The sequence below is a fragment of the Actinia tenebrosa genome, unplaced genomic scaffold (genome assembly GCF_029948245.1).
Source record: "Actinia tenebrosa isolate PJP-AT-01 unplaced genomic scaffold, QUT_ActTen_1.0 PGA_scaffold1__47_contigs__length_23844297, whole genome shotgun sequence".
Taxonomy (NCBI): domain Eukaryota; kingdom Metazoa; phylum Cnidaria; class Anthozoa; order Actiniaria; family Actiniidae; genus Actinia; species Actinia tenebrosa.
The window spans coordinates 19,208,022-19,229,404 of NW_028292578.1; the positions used below are offsets into that span (position 1 = coordinate 19,208,022).

Genomic DNA, 21,383 nt, shown 5'->3' on the forward strand with positions numbered 1-21,383 from the left:
TATAGCTTGAATGACAGGACCTTAATGACCTCCAAGGCCTGTGATTGGTTGGTAAGAGCAAAGGCGCCAGCTTCCTTGACAGTCGCCAGCGCCCTTTACTTGAGACTGCAAGCTGCTTCTTGATCAAGCTGAATGTTTTGGTCTTTCATCCCAGATTCTGTCGTCTCTGACACCCGTTGTTAGAAAACTTTCGACTCTATAATACTCAAAATGGAGTTAGGAAGGTAGGTTCAAGCAAAAGAATCTAAAATTCGTGTTCAAACGATCAGAATTCGCTCTGAATTTTATAATTTTGTATGCTGCTACGAATATCTTTGTATTCCTTGTCTTTCAAAGCAATGATAGATCATTCTTCGACTCTTATTTGCTTTGGAAGGAAATAAACTTGGCATAGACCAGGACCGCATTGTCCTTTAGATATTTAAAAAGCTTTTTATCTTATTTTTTCCAAAATTTCCTTGAATTTCAATCTATAGAAAAGCGAAACTTCGTGTTCAGCCACGATTATGAATAAATTATCGATCAATCGAATGACAGCGTTACAAGTTTCCTCATTAAAAACCATCCAGGGCAGATGAATATGTCAGACCTTAACTTTAATTAATGAACTTCATAGGTTCGCTAAAGCTTCCTGCCTCTTCTTAAAATTATACATGAAAAATTCTATTTTGTTTAAGCGTTCGGATTTTGAACGCTCTAGCACTACCTCATTGCATTGTTTTCGCCGCAGTATTCCTCTCGTACGTCTTGACGTCTTGTTTACTTTATCTGTGGGTTTTTGCAAAAGTTGGACAAAGAAATTGTCAACGATGTTGGTTTTCTTCGATTTTAGCTTCCTTAATTAACACTGATGTCAAACCAAGCGCCCAGCATTCAATCGCCGTCACAACACTAAAGCCCTTGTCTCTTCATTCATAACAATCGCTTTATTGGACCCCGTCACAGGCATAGTGTTGTGCCTTTTAAACATTAAAAATTATGTTGCACACTACCAGGAGTATAATATTGCAAAATAAAATTGGGTAATTTAAAAACATGGAGAACTTCATTAGCAGACTCACAAACTATTTTTGCATTTATCATACCTCATTTTTTTTCATCTTTTCACGGTGTATAATTTACCTTTTCATTTTTACTGTTTCATTAGAAACACCGACGCAGCTCACACTAGTTTTTAGCTAGTTATATCTTTTTATACCTCACAAATAATCTTCCAATCACATCTCCGTATTTTAGTCACGTCGCGATCTATTATTGCGCGATGTTAGCAGGAACCTATTGGAATGCAAATAAACTTATTGTTAAGGCACTATAGTAGTCTTTTTATTGAAAAAATTATTTGTTCGATAAAACAAAACATCTATAGGATTCATCCGAGCCCACTAAGTCTTGACGTCAATATTCTGTCATCATTGGCTCGGATGAATTCAATAAGCGTATAATGCTAATTCATTTCTCTTTTATGCATTATTAATTCGTTAGGCGAGACTTGGTGGTGCAGATCTGGCAAGAAGATTTTTTCGTGATGAACGAAGAAGAATATGAACATGAAGAAGAATATGGATAAGGAATCAAAGTTATGACGTTCAAACGTCACGACAAGAATCCCAAAAATGTAATTACTGAAGGAGGAGTTTATACAAGGGGAAGTATTGGATAGACGTGTCAGTCATCGTGTCAAATGCACATTTTAATGGCCAGTCATATTCATTCCTTCAAGAATCGTCATCAGTTTCATGGAAATGCGGGAGAATGGCAGCATGTTTACGTCGTCATGCTATTAAAACGAGGTCTTGAGCGACTCCGATGATGGAGCAAGGAGTTCATCACTTGGAAATGTCAGACGAGCTTTAAAAAGGATGAATCGTCTTCGTCAGGAACCCCAAGACACCTTCTATAAGATGTCTTGGAAGAATGTTGGTGTACAACAGTTAAATATTTGTTTCACTCAAGCGCACTTTGTATCCTTGACCTGGAATAAAGCCGGCAAATTGAGAATGTGAAAAAAGATTTTGACCATTTTCAAAATAAAAAGCCCTCTTCCCTCCAAAAGAATTTTTCGCTGTCCCTATCCTAGCAAAACAGAGTATCTAATGTCGGTGAATCGTTATCTTTTCTGGAATATTTTCGTCTCCACAGGAAACCGCCATTTCAGTATTGGCCCCAACGATTTTGTTTTCCTGTCTTACACGTTATCCGAGTATTCGCTAACTCTTGATGTACTCAGGTTTGAGTACAAGCGTACCTCAAACGCTATACATCCAATGCCGGTCGCTTTAAGATGTCATCATTTTGTGTGACGGCTTTTTTGTTCATGGACAATCCAGCCACCTGGACATTTTACTTTTCCCCTTGAACTTGAGGAAAGTCGTTCTAATTAATACGTGGCGTAAACCTTTTGGCCCAGCATTTCCGTACCGACCGAGGATACTTCACAGCTAATGAGCGAACCGTTCAAGGACAGTTGTGTCCGGAAGGACTGAATTCTACAAGACTGCTTCAGTCGGCATTCGACGCAAGCTCACTTATCCGACGTACAAGGAAAACCAACTCAAAAGTCAAAGTTCTCTGGTAATTGCGATCACATTATGAGGCAAAGATCATTAATTCCAGTGTAGTTTCCATTTTGGTTTTGAGCAGAATTCAGTTTCTTCCACTATTCCTACCGACTTCATTTCTCCAGCACCCCTCTAATATTCAACTTGTACATTAACGTAATGGTCACTTGAAGAAATTTTCGGGCTAGTCATAACTCGTAAAATCCAATCTATAATAATGAGTATAATGCATTGTTGCAGTAATTCTTGGAATTTCCTGTTAAATTTGCATCTCAATCTTCCACGTCGAAACTAATTGTCTGCGTATGCCCTGTTGCGGAAAGTGAAATACTAAGTAATAAGTTCTCAACAGGTGCACCATCTGCTTAGCAACAAAATACTAGCCGCAAAATGTTGAAATTTTCAAAGCTTGTCGACAGCACGATATGGCATGTCTGTGGCATGGCTTTGGCGAACCGTCTCCACGCTTTGCGCCTCAAACCATTTGCGTTTTGTTTTATTTCATGGGCAAAGCAGAGCCGGTTGTACGAAGTGCATAGCGCTATCCGACGCGACGGATTAATCCTTATCTTAATCCTTATAAGTCGATCCAGTAATAAAATATATTGATCCAATGGATAAGATTTATCCGTCGGATAGCACTATCCAGCTATAAGTTCTCTTTCGTAACAGATTCCTATAGTTTCTATGAAACACTTTCCAGTTACGCTATCTTCATGATTATCCGTGTCCAGATCAACTTCATTTGTGTTCGTTGTTTCGCTGCATATTATATCCAAGACAACAAAATAAACGTGAGGGGCTTTGCTTCTCGCTACATAAAGGGTTGTTTTCGTTCACACTTTCGAAAACAGTACCAACAGTGGTGGATAAAAGATACCAAATAAATCAACCAGAAAAACTACCCCTGAGGGTTAGATTGTCAATGGTGTCTTTCGTGTTCATGTCGAGAAGTTTCCGATATCGAGTAAGGGAGGGTACAAGGCTCTTGCTAATGTTGCTGCAGATATTGATGCAATCTGAGTAGGGATCACTGTGACATGTTTGTTATGATAATTATAAGTCCTAGCTCGTATTAATAATGACCAAGACTGCGTTAACTTTATGGAACACGAGGGCCTAACATCCAGAATAAAATGGTAAACCAACAATGATTTTACATGATAGTCCCAAATACCACTTCCAGTAATTTTCGCCAAGACACAACGTCATTTGGTATAAACCTAATTAATCGTTTTGAACATGCCGACCAGAGGTCAATTAACTGGTGACGCACAAAAAGCAGGTGGCATATTAACATCACAATGGCTTTATTAGTAAATATGAAGTACCGCTATACCGACACCGCCAAAATCTATGGCTCTTCCCGAGTTGTAGTTAATATTTTCTCGAATCCTGGCAGACGCCTTTGTATTTGACCATGATGAGGCTTGACAATAGTCTCCCTTGCAGCCAAAGTGGACCGTAGGGGAAAAAGCGTCGCTTCCGATATTCAAGCAGCCAAGGAACCGTTCATTCAGTTTCACGGGCATGTTGGGGCTGGTGGGGTTTGGGGGAGGGCACGTGAAAAAATGGTATTTAAGAGGGGGGCACCCCAAAAGTAATTGCCTAAATATATAAAAATATACAGGCTATGATTGGCTGCTTTGCCAGTTCATTCTTACATACGTTCTGATTGGCTCGCACCAGTATTACTCGTCATGAGAATTCTTTCTTAAAATGTCTTAAATATAAGGCGGTCACGGAAGTGAAAATCTTTGACTCCAAGGTCTAGCGGAAGCTTTCTAGTTGCATCTTTGGAAAACCGTTGTTTACCTTCACTGTAATTTCTCCTTTTAGAACTAAGAATCTCCTGGTAGTTTTCAAACAGAGTTTCTATTTCTTATCGACAGTTAAATTCGGTCTGCACGCAGGCTAAATAGGGAGCGATGTAAAAACAATTAGGTTGGGAAGGAGTCATATACATACACAGCCACCCATGCCCGTAAAAAAATGAACGGTCCCCAAAATACAAAGAACAAGTCATCCAACCATTTTGGGTCCCAAAACGGACCGATCATTTATTCCCTACTTTGCTTTCAATAAACCGCTACATAGTAGCTTCGAATTGAAGAACCATTACAATAACTAATATAGTGCGTACGAAATAAAAATAATTGCTATAAATATCCATAATGATAAAAGAAAGAAGTCAATAGAAGTATGGTATAAGTAACTTCAATCAAATAATTCCAAGCACCCATGATTTTATAATACTCCCATTTCAAGTTCGCCTTTGCTCAGTTTTAGCCTCGATTGTGTACGAATGTCGTCTTTTCTTTTATTAAGGTCCATTGTATAGTGTGGAATGTACGTTCTACGGAACAATACGTGTTGATTAAAATGCAGCGGGTTTTGGTTGAATAGCTGAATATTTCAACGCACAGACGAGACTAAGGCTGAGGAAAAGAGAACTCAAAACTGGAGTATTGGTCTGACTTACAACAGGGCATTTTTTTTAAACTTGTTCACTCAAATGGTTTCCATTTGGAAGCCATTTGAGAGAAAAATAGTGACTGGTTTCTAATTAAAATGTATGTTTTAATTTAAAATTTTAATAATAATGCAAGTAATATGTAACTCGGCGGTGAATATTTGCTTTGTTTAAAACTTATAAGAGTTTGATCAGACAAGGGAAATAACAAGACTAAATTTATTTTCTATTATAGAGTGATTTTACTTTCCCGTTGAAACAAAAATTAGTGTTACTTAAAAGATTGAAAATAACATGATCGTCATGTCAACCAACATGGCTGCTATGAGATCAAGAATAAACGGCATTCGAATTTCTGTTGTTCGTGGTAAATTAATTCAACTGTCATTACCCAATTTGAAGCAAGTTACACAAAAAAATTTTAATCTTCAACTAACTATGAATCTACTGTAGACTGAATTTGCATGACACATCACATGACGGCGGCCATGTTGGATAACAGCAGGAGTACAATTGTTTTACACGAGAAACAATTCTGCCATCTAATATGGCCACCGTCGTCACGTGATCATGCCAAATCTCTATTTTCGACTCAATATGCAAGAATCAATTCATTCGTTTTAATGCGGTTTTCGATATCCTGCGAACTCGGACATTTCAACGGTTGTCAAATTTTTGTTTTTACTGCCGCCAGTCAAGAACATCAAAGGTACCGACTGATTATTTTTTATTGACAGCACACACACAAAAAAAAACAAATTTCAGCATGCAGCTCGCAACCACCAAGTTCGCAGGATATGGAAAACCGCAGTCTCAGGCCCCGTCCAAACGTATCCGGAAATTTTTGTATCCGCAAATTTGTTTTTGCGGATACGGGTTGCGTCTACAATTGTCCGGAAATTTTTGTATCCGTATCCGGAAATTTTCGAAAACGGTCTCCAGAGTGGAAATTTTCGAATACGCTCCGAATACGGATACGTGTGGTCGTATCCGCAAATTTTCGAATACGCTGAAGTCACACCATCGGATCCAGTCTTCGTCGCGTCATAGAAACAAACATGGCGTATTCCAAAGTTGTAGATTTGCTTCTCGTTGTGCTTATTTCGAGCATGATTTCAGGCGTCCATTTGAATGCAGCTGTGATAAATTTGCAATCTCAGTATATGAGAAGCTATTTGCTCCGCCTTTAGTCACGCTCAAGAGGAGCTCCACTTCGTCCAAGCGATTCGAATACGCTGCAAGTGGACGCGAACATTTTCGTATCCGCAAAAAAAAATTGCGGGTACAAAACTTTCCGGATACGTGTGGACAGGCCTCATCAGTCGTTATATCAAACTAGCTCAGTCTATCGCCCACGTATTGGGTGTAACCTCAACACCAAACACTGATAACACCGACAACAGTTAGTTGTGCACCGATAACAGTTAGTTGTGCAAGTAAAAAATTTTAAACTAAATTTTTACAATAGTTCCTTAACTAAAACTAAGCATTTTCACATTCGTAAAGACCCATTTTCATCCACTATCCTTTGCGTACCGTGGGAAATTTACTCAAACACTACAAATATACCTTACCTTTTTGTATTCTGCATTTATTCACCAGAAATTTTCAAGGCTATCTTGGTTTAAATTGTTGAAGATCGAAACTTCTAAGTTAACCAAAGCAAAAGAAATTGAATGAAAATAAGCCACGACTCAATAGACCTCCTCGGCTCTGGAGCGCTCGACCGTAATGTTGTCCCATTTCAAACCACGTGTCATTCCCTTGAGAATGATATTCTTTGCTTGAGATGTATCCATATTCATGTGTCTTCTCATGTGCAACCGAGCGCAATCCTTAAACAAAGAAATGATACTCTAGGAAATGACACACGTGGTCTGAAATAGGACAACATTACGTCTGAGCCGAGGAGGTCTATCATAAAACTGAAAACTTGTATCTAATCGAAGGATTTAAAATTATCTATCATTAGATTACTCATAATGTAAATGGAGAAGCCTTGCTGATAATCTTAAGTAAGTTTGAGAACCCAAGGAATAGAGCAGATAACTATTTATCAAAACACCATGCCGCAATACCATTCACCAAGCAATAAAAATGAAACGGCGTTGTTTCGAAATGGCAAAGCACCATCTTAGTTAATCCACCCTCTGTCAATCAAAATTTATGTCGGAATAAAAACCTTAAATTACTAACTTCCAACTCACTACCATTGATTTCATATTTAATCGCATTTCCGAAACAATGACTACCCGACAAGTTGAGAACTTTCACGTCCAAACATATCCTAAACTGTTCTTCTGTTCTTATTATATCTTCCTACTGTGCGCATGCACTAAATGAGCTACGTTTATGATTTACTGAAGAACAATAATTGTACATAATTACTACGCATACTGCCCTAAGCCATGAAATGAGGATTGAAGATGTCGATGTCTAATATTTCAATGAATAATAATAATATTTCGACAGATCAACTGCCATCTTCAGTTAGAGGTCAGGAGGAAAACAGCGAGTTTGTTCAGAAAACTGACGTTTATCTCAGTGAAAGGCAAAACATTCTTTCAGCCGAGTTGACCTTCAAACACAAGCCAAGATCAACTAATCATATTGGACAATTTCACAGATTTTTCGCTATAAATCTCTTTCGAATACTACCACCAGCAGTCCCATACGTTACTGAACCATTTTATAGTCGGACTCGACAATTTCGCCAGTGTCCTCTTCTTTCCTCCTCATCTGCCCCCTCCCCCACTCCCCCAGTAGCTATAATTGCAACTCCAACCATTTTATTATCAAATATCATGGGACAGTAATACGAGTAGTAAGCGGTATAGACCCATCCCACCAAAACCGCTGGATTAGGCACAACACTATGTAAACATCCGGCAGCTCAAGCCGTTTCATGCTGCGACGTCGAAAGTCATCCGAATCATCGCTCAGCTTTGCACGTAACCTCATGCCGTCCAAGACTGCACTTATCATAAAATAGCGAATACAGTAAATTGAAATTTTTTCTATTTTACAGTAGCGCTGTTCTACTTGATTGCTCGTGATTTTTTTGCACTATCAACTAGGTGGTAGTCTCCCTCGCAGCCGTTTATAGTCTCACTCCATTCCCCTACAGTCCACATCTCTACCCAAAAACGGCTGCTCACCCGAGTTGAACAACCCTTTCCGGGAAGAAGGTTTCCATATTTTGGAAACCTTGATCACAGCTGGAAACAAGGCTTAACAAATCACCTCTCTTTTCAGATTGTCGACGGTAGGTGTCAAACGGTCATCAAACGCAAGAGTGATCTTCGTAGCGGGCCACCAACAGAGTTCTTGAAACACGCTAACTCGACATTTATTGCCTTTGCTTAATTCACTTTCTCGAAATTTTACTCTGAATTTCAACCCAGAAATTAAAAGAGTATGCTAGGTAGACTAGAAGTATAGAAAGTTTTATAATTACTTGACAAAAACCTCAAAACTAAACGTCACGCTTCGATCTAGTCTAGACCTTCTCCCATTGGTTTCCATCCGTTTACAAAAACAATGAGAAAGGAATGTTCAACTGGAGTGAGAAACCGTTTGTGGGGAGAGAAATGAACCGTAGGGGAATGGAGCGAGACTACAAACTACAAAGTTTCTTTGTATTTTAGAATGAATGATTAGAAACCAAGTGTGGAAACGATAGGAATAGTTATTAAGATATATACGTATACGGTGCACCATAAAGTCTCTAGCTTTTTGTCTGTTGTATCTTTTGCGAGAGTCCTTACCGAGTACACTTTGTACTGATTCATGATGTGAATAACTAGTTAGATATTCTTATTTTTTCAAGAAATGAAGTCATTTGAAATATTTTGTTACAATATAAAACTTTTAGCTGAAACTTGGGAACATGCAATGACGTCGCACGTCATATACCCGGCGACCGTGAAAATTCCCATGGCAAGAAAGTTTCCCAAGAGGGCAGACGAGAGCAAGAAGCCAGCATTGACAACAGCCAAACCACGACAGGCCACGGACAAGTCGGCGGGCACATCAACGTGCACCAAAAGTCAGAGACCGATAAGGTGGTTTATCACCCTAGCAATTGAAGTCTTTTTCGTGAGATAAGTTTGACAAGATCGTTAGTGAAACGTGTTTCGCAACGCTTGTTGCATGTAAATTTCAGCTAAAAGTCTCATCGAGTATAAGAACCTAAGAACACAACATAACACTTTGGGTTCACTCAGTGATACCTATATGAAGTGGACCCCTTGAGCGGACCAGACGCAAGGTCCCGAAGGTGTCTGCTTCATACAGATACCACTGTAGTATTTCAACTAAGAACTCTAGACAATTCAAGTACTATGAATAACTTTAGACATTCACTAAAACATGTTTTATCTACATTAAACGCTCACCCTTGCACAAGCTTGAATCTTTGCTTTTGGTTCTTCCTTCGTATTTTCGTCATAATCAGAATCTTCCTCATTCTTTACAGCTGCTTCGGATTTCGACCTTTTTCTAGATTTTATATTGTGATACCGACCTTTTGGAATTTCTTCTACCTTTCGTTTGCTTCCTTCTTCAACTTCCCCATTCATTTTGTTAGAATGCGCTGACTTCTCTTTGACTGCAGAGTGCAGATTTTCAGTGGATGGGCAGTCATCTTGCCCACCAACAACATCTATTTCAATATCTTGATCAATGTCTTCTTCATCGATGCTTAAACCTTCATCAGTGTCGGTTTTCTCATCTTCATTGTCGTCGAACGTTGATAACTTATGTTCGGATTCATCCCCTTCTCCACCAGTGTCGGTGCTGCTTGTACTAATGCGTGTAGTGGACACTTCGTCGTCCTCTTCATTCACTGAGGTTCCTAACTGACTACTGGATGGAGTTTGGGTTGCAACAGAGATTGGCAAGGTTCTGCTCTCTCCTGTTGTTTTAGCAGCAGCAGTAGTTGCAGAGAGAGTTTGAACAGATGATGAAGACGCTTGCGATACCTCAGAGTCAATCGTTTCACTACTGGAAGACTTTTGTTCTGTCTTTATCTTTGTATTTGATTTCAGCGCATTCAGACGTTCCTCAAGTGATTTTTGGTTCATCTTCAAAGCATCGCATTCCGTGGCATATTCTTGTTCCTGCTTCTTCATATTCTGTAGAAAAAACATATAAACCAACCAACAATATATTAAATAATGATAGATGAGACGGTAAGCTGTGTGGAATGGGCTCGGAAATCATATAAGAACATGAGTAATTGAAGAAATAGAAAACGCGCGCGCGTGCTGTGTGCTGTCATGAAGCACGCGGGGGTTGGCAGAACACGAGAGAAGTGTTAGGAGAAGTACGACGCGTAGCGGAGTGTTTCTGGACACTTCTCGAGTGTTCTGCCAATCCCCAAGTGCTTTATGACTGCACACAACACAGCAAGCAAGTTTTTTATTTCTTTTATAAAATACAAATTACAATAATAGATAGGAATGACGCAACGGAAAGTGCGCGCGCGTGCAATGTGCTTTCATAAAGCACGCGCTCCAAACCAATCAGAACGCGACATTCATAACAGTTATTTTATAAAGGTAATTAGTACAGACCGAAACAGCTGTCCACGGTTTCTAGTTGAGCTGGCTCATTTTTTACGGGACTTGAAGTGTTGAAAGGCCCATTGGCACTCTTCTTCAGTCCTTTCATACAAGGCTCGTAATTTACCTATTACGCATGCTCTTATATATTAAATAGTGTGGCAATAACAATAACAAACCGTGAAGCTTTTCGCACAATACTACAATGACAGTTTCAAAGTATATTATTTATATAGCCCCTAATAGTCACTGAAGTAGCCTGTGTAGCGGCACTTTGGGGAGGGAGGATGAGAATGTGGGTACAAAAAAAGATTACTTGGATTATAACTTTTTCTGAGTATAACTCTCATTCATCTCCCCTTTTCTCTAAGCTAAATATAATCAAATTTATTGACCTAATTTTTATTCATAACGCTTTATTTATGTACGATTTTCATACTAATAGTTTACCTCGTCCTTTTAATGATTTTTTTATTAGCATAGCTGTGCTCGTGTTTTTGTAATTTTAAATTTATGTTTCATGTAATTCTTTCCTTCTTGAGTGCAAATAAACTATTGTTGTTGAAAGAGAAGGGAGTGCCGGCCTGCTGTGAATACCCCACATTCCTCAAAATTTCACATTCCTATCATGAATGTAAAATTCCCAGGCGCTCCCTTCTCTTCCATTGTCCTCAGTCCCCCTCCCAGAAGCACAGATATGGAGTCTATTGTTTAGTTTCCTACACAGCTGCTATTAGTGTAATATCACCCAATGCTCACTCCTCTAAGATGGCACTAATGGACACTAAGACTAGCTATCACTGAGATGAGATATATGACACACTGTTGAAACACTAAAATTACTTAAATATGAGAGAATAAAAAGGTTGTACATCTAACCTCAAATAATATAACAAGAGAAAAATTATTTGAAGGGAATTCTTAGTTTTGGTGAATAATAGGATTGTGTATACACTCTTCCAAGCCTAAACAATCCAAAAACTCATTTTTTGAGCCCTCAAACAATGTCTAAGCTGATCTAAGACAGGGCACAGCAAACTCACCAATGAATTTTAATTTACTGGATTTTTTGGAGGGAGGAAAACCCAGACATGTAATCAAAACCTTTGTTTACAAAGTTTGTCAGCATATCCATCCCACAAGACTTTGCAACATCTATTTCAATTGAGTAACACTGAAAACGCTATTAAATCCAAAACTGCTCCTGAGCCTATATAGCACTACTACAACTACTACTATACTACTACTGTCATGGTTCATAATTTACCAAAATACTTCCAGGTAATTCACTTATTGAGCACCAAGCAGCTATGCTTCTGCTTTGTTTTAAGAAATTGTTTTTCCAAACAAAAGCAGACTGAAGATCACCCAGAGCTCTAATCTTTACTTTTTAGCTTTAAGTAAATTTTCTTAGGTGATCCCTTGATTTGCTATCTGGTTGCCAGAACAGTGTGCCAGAGAGATTATATTTTAATGAGGGTCTAGTGCAAAACCTATGCTAACAGGCTAAATTCCAGCTGTGAATTAAAGCCTTGCCCTGACTTGGATCAGCCCAGAGGTTGCTTCAGGGTATGGACAAAACTTAAAGTTTAATTTTCATATGTTTGTAAGAGAGTAAACATACTCTAAAGCATTAATGAATCTATGCTGAAGGTCAAGTAACAGAAGACTAACAGTAGTGTATTTAATTAAAGACAGATCTGAAGGTCATGCAATTATAAAAATCCAATAAAACATGTTGTGTTATTCTTAATATCTCAAACGAGAACAAAGTGTGCAGTTATATCCATTACCTTTGAATATAATGAATTCCATATGACTTACATTATGAAAAATGCCTTTGGCTAAAAATCCTAAAAGTAAAAATCTTTGCAAATGGAGTTTAAAAATAGGAGAAGGATGTGATCTTCATTATGATGGACCAAACCAAAAATAAAGCCCTCTGTTTATAAAACAACACACATATCATTTAATCTAATGAGGGCTATATTCTAATCCTTGCACCTTGCTATATCCTATCTCGATCACAAAACTCATAAGTTTTTGAAAGAGCTAGCAGATCAAGAAATGTCATGCAGGAAATCAATCATCAAACTTATAGACAAACAATATTTTATTACTGTACTGATTAAATTGGTTTTCAATCTAATATTCTATATTTTCTCTTTGGCAATCAAATAAATAAAAAAACAATCTGAAGCCTAGCATTTCTAAGAAAAGGCAATAAAAGTACTGTCTGCAGTTTTTGAAGTGGAAAATTTCTTTAAGATTCAGAATAAAGATCAACACTCATAATTTATAAAATTAATTTTGTATATTGAGGATGAAAAAAAGTCAAGTTCAGGGTTAAGAGTAGAGCATAATGCGCCTGCAGGCTAGTTATCCAGAAAAAAATAACAGACAATTAACATATAAATATAAACCAGATCTTGCATCATATATCCAAATTAATGTAAGATGCACTCATTGGATCTGAATTTTAAATATTGCTTAAAAAGATTATCTCTGGATTTTTTAGTACTGCACTCATTGAATATAAATTTTAAAATATCTATTGGTTTCAAACAGATGTGGGTTTGCTGTGTGAAAGCTGCACTTAATTATTGGTTATGAATTTAAAAATAGATTCATGGGTTTAAAAAAGATGTGGATTTGAAAGCAAAAACTACCATCATTAAATATGAATTTTAGAATTTTCATTTTAAAAAATATTGATTTTCTATTCATTGCAAAGCTGTGAATTCAATTACATCATCTAAATTTGATTTATTAACACTATAAGGGTATTATAATATTATAAATACAGCAAATAATCACATGGATGTGACAACTTCCCCATTTTCATCCAAATAATTTGCAGTAATAATTGTTTTCTTTCCACACTTGTGATTTCTAAGGCGAGATTATACTAAGCAACTTTCTCTGCCATTTGTGCTGCAACAGTATTGCAACACAAGTTGCATGGAGTATTGCAGTGTGTAACCTACAGCACAATTTGAAAATTTTCAAAAAATCGAAAAACATTTTTTCAAAAAAATTGAAAAAGCCCTTTTGCGAGACAAGTTGCAGAGTTGTAAATGTGACTTTAAATTCATTCATTTTTCTCCAAAATTATGAATATTGTCTAAACATAATTTCACCTTTTAATAATAATTTATTACTGTTAATCAATAAGAAACAATGAATACTTACCTCCAAAGATTTGGTACTATATTTTTAATGATTTAAAAATCAAGGTAAGTTAAAAGAAACCAAATATAAGATAAGCTTAATATATATACCAAATGTTGCCTTTAAAATAAATCATTGAAAAAATTTTCAACCTTGCTGGGTTCCTGATTATATTTTTCACATCTAAAGAAAAATAATTTATTCAAATATTAAATTCAAAATCACTTTACTATTATTTTAATCCTTGTGTTACTTTGGTCATCACTTTAAACAAACCGTAAATGTGTGGTAGATATTTATCTTAATGAATTGGTTTGGAGGTTTTTAGTAAACTGATATTTATCACATGAAACTGTCAAAAGTCCAAATCCTCTGCTACACTTTTTGAATTTTTTTACAATAGAATGATTAAAAAAAATCTGTAATAAAAAAAAGCCTGATCCAGAAAAGCATGAATAACCAAAACTAAATCCTAAGAACAAATAATTCTAGGAATTAAGCTTTCGAAACAGCTGAAAGTGTGCATGGATAATCTCCCATTACGATTGGCTCATAACACAATCACCTGATAGTACAAATGTGGTTTGCTTTCTAACGCCTATGAAATAGGCATTCTTGACCTTTAAAATTCTTAAACCTCATTGGTACTATCTTTACTACTAGATCTTTTGCACAATCGCTTTAAAACTTCTGGGGGTTTGAAGCGTACATCAGAACCATTTAACTAAGTTAATGGAATCTCTACATACACTGGTACAAATATCATATCAATCGCCACTAAATACATAGACTACACACATATACAAAGTTAGCTGCCTATATAATATCTGAGACCACAAAGTATTTTTTTCAGCTGCACTAGTATGGATAAGAAAAGCTAGAACGTAAAAATGCTGTCAAACAATCACGATAAATAGTGGAATGTTATACCAAACAAGGAGTCGGGCAAGTCTTAACTTGTTCAAGCCTATCGCACTGAAATTTCTACATATTCATGATCTAACAAAACTTACTTGGATATATTTTAATGCACCTCTTAGGATGTTCAGATTTGAAGTCTTTTTCTCTTCAAGGCTTGGAACTTGTTTCTTCAGGATATCGAAGCACTCTTTGAGATGAGCTCGCCTGGCGTTCGAAACAAACCTATGTAAATAAATTCTCCCGCAGAGAAAGAAGCTTTGGACCAAACATGTCAGTCAAAAAAAAATTTTTCTCTACTATATTAGCTTTGGATACAAATGATTTCAGCAACTACTTGAGTTTAGGATTAAAGTTTATAGTTGCCAGTATAGATGTGGCCTATTAAGCTGCATAATTCGAAATAATACTTAAGTTTTTGTCGACAAAAACTTCATGACAAAGATCAAAGCGAAGAGATCTTTTGGCACAGAAATCAACAGCAGCAACTTGCCAGCTCACTGTGACATCAAGTAATTCACACAAAATATACCTTTATTTTGACGCTTAGATCACATTTAAGAAACACTAACCTGTTCTTTTCCAGTTTATTATGTGTCTCCCTTGTGCCAGCACTAGTAAAAGTAGTAAAAAAGTAAGATCGCAGCGAACAGTAAACATCGACGAACAACCACCTCGAAAAAGTACAAACTTCACTAACCCTCCTGGCCGTCTTCTTCGCTCAGCGGCCTCAGATTCGGAGACAACTCGTCTTCTGTCTGCATAGACATTATTAGGATGATTCCCTATGGTTTAACACAAAAAAATCAAGGCGATACATAAGAAATTTGTCATCGATGAACGAAGGTTCAGTTCAAAACAACATCTGCTAAATTGCACATGGCTACTGATCGTACCACGTGCATTCGAGAGATTTTCCTTCTTTTTCGGACCTGAAGACAATTCTACGAACTCAGCTGCTTTGAGAAGTGTGTCCAAACTCATAACTCTAATCCTGAAAGATCCAGGTTTTCCTTTAGATAGCGTGAGATCGATTTTACACTAGGATTTTACATCCCACTAGGCCATGTGTATGCCTTCCCCCAATAACAACAAACCCCAACAAAGCTTGCGCTGCAAGCGTGCAGGAACGTTTGATCATTGTTTGACGATTGATTGACAATCCCCTTTTCTTTCAACCAATCACAAGTGAGAAAACCCAGTGCAACGTCAAAATTTTCAACCCACGTGGCTAGCCATGTGAGCTTGCTTGCATATGTGGCAAACTAACAGAAAAGGCGTTGGGAGGGGCAGAATTTAACGTAATGATGTAAGTTTAGAAGCAAAATTTTCACTCAAATTTAGGAATGGAGCAATCTCCAAAAGACCCCGGGGCTTTCCCTTGATTTTCAGCTTGTAATAATTTCGTGATCGTCCACGTAACGTGATACAAGAAAACCGAATACATAAGTTCAGCTTGAAGGAAATACGCGTCATTAGAACGAAATTTCATACCCCACTTGCCGTCGTTGCTCAAGCGTTATTATTATCTTAATTTGGTAAATATCGTAGGCCGTAGTCTACTGTCACTGAGCCGTAAACAATACATCCTTGGAGGTGTGTCGGGCTAGAGCCACTAGACGTAAGACTAGGCTCGTGATCGTTGTGTGACCTTGGAATGAAGGTGAACACAGGAAACCCACAATAAGTGCTCATCCAACCTCCTATTTTGTGGATTCTTGGTCATATATTAAGGCCAGATTATATGCTATCTTCATTGTATGAATTATGAGAGGGAGATGCGGTAGTGTTGACTTCTGATGAGTTTTAAGTGGAGCTGTCAATAAATATGCATTCTTGAGACTGTGGAAACCAACGCCACTAAAAATCAAATCTTTTCGTTCTAGTAATATGGATATTTATTCGTTTTAAAATATTCTTTAAAGATAGTCTTAATAAAAAGGAGCAAAATTATACGCAAGACTCCTTTATAGCCCCCTCCCCTCCCTTACATAAAAACTATGCGGAACTTGCAATGAATCGTGGGTAATATATGTATTGGTTCTCAGTGCAAACCACCTGTCTAGCAACCACATATACTTTCTACCTATTCCATAGCTGTAATCAAAACTAAACAAAGCTTTTGAGGTAAAGAAGCTGTAAGGGAACGTATATTTATTGATTTTGAATCCTTACAAAGTGTACTTTTTATGTTAATTTGTTTGTTTTTGAACGCAAATAGTCCATAACACGGTCGAACAAGTCATGATGTGTATACCTAAAGTCTCTTTTTTACTCGTGTGGCTTTGTTTGATAATTGTTTTGGATTCCCTGACAGTTTTCTAATTCTTCCTTGTCTGTTATTCTTGTAGTTTAAAGCTGCAGCGATGCTTGAGTGTAAATGTATAAAAAACCTCGTCGGCTTTGCTGCTAGCAGGCCTCCTTTTGTGATATTCACTTTATGCTTAGCTATTTTTGCTGCCGGATTATTTTCCATTGGTTATTATGTACAGTCTTATGGCTATGAAGGAGCTGAAATGTCGGTAAGTTTTTTCTTTGTCGATATTAGGCACAATATTTATGTTTTACGATTTAAATTATAGTTGTGTATAAGTGTTTGTTAGGTTGAAAGTCGTTAAGTGTGACTGCTGCTAGCGATGAAACATCGATATACAAATTTACTTATATTTTCGTTATTTCCTGTAAAGATCAAAACAAAATATCTCTATCTCACTGAACCCCTAAATTTTATTACAATAAGCTTATTTTTCTTACATGTAGGTTAGTAGTTTTGTTATTTCCATGTATGCAAAGATCAAAACGAAATATCCCTATCATACTTAACCCCTAAATTGAATTATAATAAGCTTATTTGTTTAGGTTTGTACATTCGTTATAAGTTTCATAGTTTCTTGGAATATCAAATATAATGAACCCAATTCAAGGAAGGATAGCTTTGCACCATCAAGTATTGACAGCCATGATTGACACGAGGCACAACAATAGAGCCTTTAAATTTAAATTATTAGGATGGGACCATTAATTTATAGGTTGTTGGAGCCGTGTATGGTATAGTGGATTACCGCTCACCTCTTGCCAAACTCTGAATTTAGTTTGTTTGATGTGTTGTTCTCTCCCTAATGCCACAAGGGTTTTCTTCATGTTCTCTTGTTTCCTCCCTCTGTAAAAATCAACATGTGAGTTGAGTATTGAATACTGTAAATATAGAATGTAATGGTAGTACATGCAGAGGAAACCTCAAAGAAGAGAGCCCCATATGGGGAGTGGTGGTAGTAAAATATAAGTAAATAAGCATAAGTATATAAGTGGCTATGGGGACTTGTGGGGGCAGCTTTTATTTCCTGGCAACTCTTTATAGTGGGGCTATTAAATAATTATAAGTACTTATAAACATTAATCTCCTGTAAAATTTAAAATAAGCACCACCATAAGAGCCAGACAGAAACATGTATTTTGAAAGTTTCAGTGAAGTTATTTAAAGTGAAATTACAGAGATTTGTATGTATTCATTGGAGGGTGGGTTAATAAAGGCCGGGGGGTTATTTAGTCTTCGATGCCTTAGACTGTGGGCTTATTATAAGAGGGGACTTATGAGAGGCTGAGGACTTGATAGCAGAATTATAGTAGATATACTCTGACGCTAAGGAGCTTCCAATATTAATGGATTGATACTACATGTATACCCCAAATGCAATTTAATAGCCATCACTTCATTATCATAATTTTTTAAATTCATACTTAATTTGAGTCATAGATTAGAATGTTATAAACAAAGTTAGAATGTTTGAGATAAAAATATTAAATTCTTATAAAGAAGTTATTAGAATTTTAGCATGTAAAACACCAGAAACTAAATTTGAAATAAAATTTAAAACACCAGAATGAAGCTAGGCAGTCTTCAGTTCACTAAACCATAGTTAGCCTAGCACATTAGACCCTTAACAAAAACTAATTTATGCTAATTGTTTTCTTGCAGCAATGGAAAACACTCATAAAACATGTGTCTGACAAAGAGTTTTGTATGTATGGTAATAACATGTCCACCCAAGTCAATACCACCAACACTACCATTCAGTCAACACCAAGCAGTCTAAATCTTGTCCAAGTCAACCTCCCTGTTGTTCTCAGATTTTCCCCAAACAGCCTCTTCTTTGGCAGTGTCCAAAACATTTCTCATGTAACTACAGTAGTCCAAGGATCTGAGCTTGGTCTTAGAGGTGAAATGGCTTCGCAGTTGGTTAACTTTACCTTCTCATTGGAAAAGCCATGGTCTCAGTCCTGTGGTAACCAAAAGTGCCAGGGTTCGGTATTTAGTACTTGTGTATCAGCTTTGCTTCCAGAAGGAATGATTCCTAAAGATATGTAAGTATCATAATAACGCATGCAGTAAATTTCTTACACGACTACTGACAAGATAAATTAAAGACCTTTAGCATGTGAACATCCTTGCTAGGTACCACAAACCTCAAACTGCAGTTCAACGTCAGGCGCTTCCTGTCAAATTTTGGACATTTAGCAAGGCCTCATGACAAAGTTGTTGCTGGAAGATCTGCCATATTGAATTTCATTGATGCTGAATGTTTATTCATGTTTGTGGGCGTGTTTCAGGGTCTGATTGCTACTGGTTAGAGGTTAGCTGTTAGCAGTAAACTTGATGCTAAGGTCTCTAATGGTAAAGATGAAACCCCTAAATTGGTATTCGTTTGAGTACCATTATGTATGAAAAGGATGTTGGTAATAATTAAGTTAATGGTGGCTGTAGCTGATATTTTACTAACACTAATTTTAGGTATTAGTCTTTAGTATTACCTACTGATAAATTAAGTAATTGATTTAGTAATGTGGAGTTTTAAATATCTCTACGGTACTTTCAGAGTTTTTTTAATTAAAATGTATCTTTGAAATCTTTTTTTTAATTACAGTCCACATTATTATTGCAATGCCACAAGGTTGCAAAACATGGCATTAATGGTGACCTCAAACCATTGTGGCAAGTACTGTTGCATAGATGGAATCACTGCAAAAGCCTTATTCCTTAGGTATTTTCAGTCACAGCCCAATCTGGAGGGTCCGTCGGAAATGGGACTAGTAAGTCATACAAAATGATTATAATTATAATTATTATAATGATAATAGTATAGCATATCCTAAATTTACTAAATAATTATTTAGTATTTGTTTCACAGGGTATTGTTTAGCTCCAAATTTATTATCCTTGGCTATTGTATTGTCTTCATGCTTCAGGTGCCTTGCAACACCAAGAAAGAGCCATTATTTTTTATTGACAACAGCAGAAAACAAATTTCAGATTGCTTTGTGAGTTCACACGTTATATAATTGAAAACTGAGTCAATGCTCCAAACACTCATTACTCAACTTGGAGTTTGCTGCAGGGTTCTCATTATTTGTCTTGTCTTTTCTTGTGGATTCACAGAATGATTGGGATACAGTGAATCTTCGATTACAGTACTCAAGCTATTTCTTGTTTGTGATGGCAATTACATGTATCTTGTACGGAATGATCAGAGGACGGTCAGTGAAATCAGTATCCAAAAAGGCAAATGGTCAAACAATCTAAGAAGAAACCTTCCATGCATAAACTAAACATGGACAACTTAACATTAAAGGATCCTGCCATTAATCCAACATACAGTATATAATGAATGAAAGATTGAATGACTGAATGAAAGAATGATAATCTTATGGTCACAGTAAACTAACTGATAATGAAAAAGGGCATGGATAATAGGTATAATTTATTAGCAGCACCAAATAGGCCAGAAAACCTAACAGACCAAAGCTCCACTTACAGGGATCCAATGGATTTATGAGGTGGTTATTTTGGTTATTTAGTATGAGGCATAAAGGCAGTGAGGGTGTCCACTGCCAGGGGTTCCTTACATTTTCATGATGAAGTGTGAAGAGATGGGACCACCATTTAATGTAGTTATATTATAAACAGATAAAAAGTTGGTGTAAAAAACCTAGGAATGAGAATGTTGACTTATTTATAGTACTTGAAGAGGATTTCACACTTGCCACTTGCAAAGCTAAAAGTAATTTTATGTGATAAGTCTTCCTGTAAACTGTTTCTATAATTACATGGCCCAGATACCTTGCTAAAATTTGAGACACCTTGGTATTTTTGTTCGGCCTAAAATTTTCAATCTCCTCCTTGTCTTCAAGGCATGGTTTCCACTCAAAGATATTTTCTAATAGCTCTATTATGTCCCGATGAGGATGTCATCCTCAAAGAAAGCAAACATGGAAATGACCAGGAAACAAACATGTTTTGTAGATAGAAGGTATAGATACCACGTAGTGTAGCACTTAAAAGTTTATTTTTGTGGAGGGAGGAAAACTGGAAAAAACCCCTCGGAGCACAGGAGAAAACCAACAAACAACTAAACTTGATGTAGATGTTTTTGTGTGGCCTGGAGCCCTCTTGAGCCTAATTAATTTAATAACTTTTCCCTCCTTAAATCCCCCTCCCCCCATCTCAGTAAAAAAATGAAAAACACCATGGGTGCCTTCAGAGTCTGAAGGAAGTTCAAATAATGATGTGTGAAACAAACTAAAACAATCCACTGTTTTTGAAAACAGTTTTATTCTTACAAATACAAATAAATTCAGTTCCACAAAAGAAATGGTTTTAATGATTCTTTACAGGACAGTGTAATGTGTATTTTAATTGCATAG

General features: G+C 36.8%; 2 protein-coding genes and 1 long non-coding RNA gene across 3 annotated transcripts; 2 read left to right on the forward strand and 1 right to left on the reverse strand.

Moving 5' to 3' along the window:
• Positions 1 to 70: 70 nt before the first annotated feature.
• On the forward strand, positions 71 to 3,709 carry LOC116294057 (uncharacterized). The gene is made up of 2 exons (XR_004196884.2): positions 71 to 224; positions 1,483 to 3,709. It is a non-coding gene; the product is annotated as an uncharacterized LOC116294057 (long non-coding RNA).
• An 878-nt stretch (positions 3,710 to 4,587) lies between these two features.
• LOC116294056 (uncharacterized) lies at positions 4,588 to 15,775 on the reverse strand. The gene is made up of 6 exons (XM_031701586.2): positions 15,581 to 15,775; positions 15,385 to 15,469; positions 15,257 to 15,298; positions 14,780 to 14,891; positions 9,429 to 10,166; positions 4,588 to 6,679 (listed from the first exon to the last, which is right to left on the reverse strand). Exons 1-6 carry the CDS (start codon positions 15,666 to 15,668, stop codon positions 6,656 to 6,658), a joined length of 1,089 nt encoding a protein of 362 aa, XP_031557446.1. The 5' UTR covers positions 15,669 to 15,775; the 3' UTR covers positions 4,588 to 6,655.
• Positions 15,776 to 16,715: 940 nt separating this feature from the next.
• Positions 16,716 to 21,331, forward strand: LOC116294066 (transmembrane protein 248). Its single transcript, XM_031701597.2, has 5 exons — positions 16,716 to 16,811; positions 17,036 to 17,206; positions 18,661 to 19,046; positions 19,607 to 19,772; positions 20,119 to 21,331. The coding sequence occupies exons 2-5, from the start codon at positions 17,051 to 17,053 to the stop codon at positions 20,260 to 20,262; spliced, it is 852 nt and encodes a 283-aa protein (XP_031557457.1). The 5' UTR covers positions 16,716 to 16,811; positions 17,036 to 17,050; the 3' UTR covers positions 20,263 to 21,331.
• The last annotated feature ends 52 nt before the right edge of the window (positions 21,332 to 21,383 follow it).

Coding starts and splice junctions, on each gene's coding strand:
- LOC116294066 (XM_031701597.2), top strand. CDS start 17,051: ATGCTTGAGTGTAAATGTATAAAAAACCTCGTCGGCTTTGCTGCTAGC. Junction 19,047..19,606: donor GGAATGATTCCTAAAGATAT/GTAAGTATCATA, acceptor TTTTAATTACAG/TCCACATTATTATTGCAATG. Junction 19,773..20,118: donor GTCCGTCGGAAATGGGACTA/GTAAGTCATACA, acceptor GTGGATTCACAG/AATGATTGGGATACAGTGAA.
- LOC116294056 (XM_031701586.2), bottom strand. CDS start 15,668: ATGAGTTTGGACACACTTCTCAAAGCAGCTGAGTTCGTAGAATTGTCT. Junction 15,470..15,580: donor AAATCTCTCGAATGCACGTG/GTACGATCAGTA, acceptor GTTAAACCATAG/GGAATCATCCTAATAATGTC. Junction 15,299..15,384: donor CGAAGAAGACGGCCAGGAGG/GTTAGTGAAGTT, acceptor TACTTTTACTAG/TGCTGGCACAAGGGAGACAC.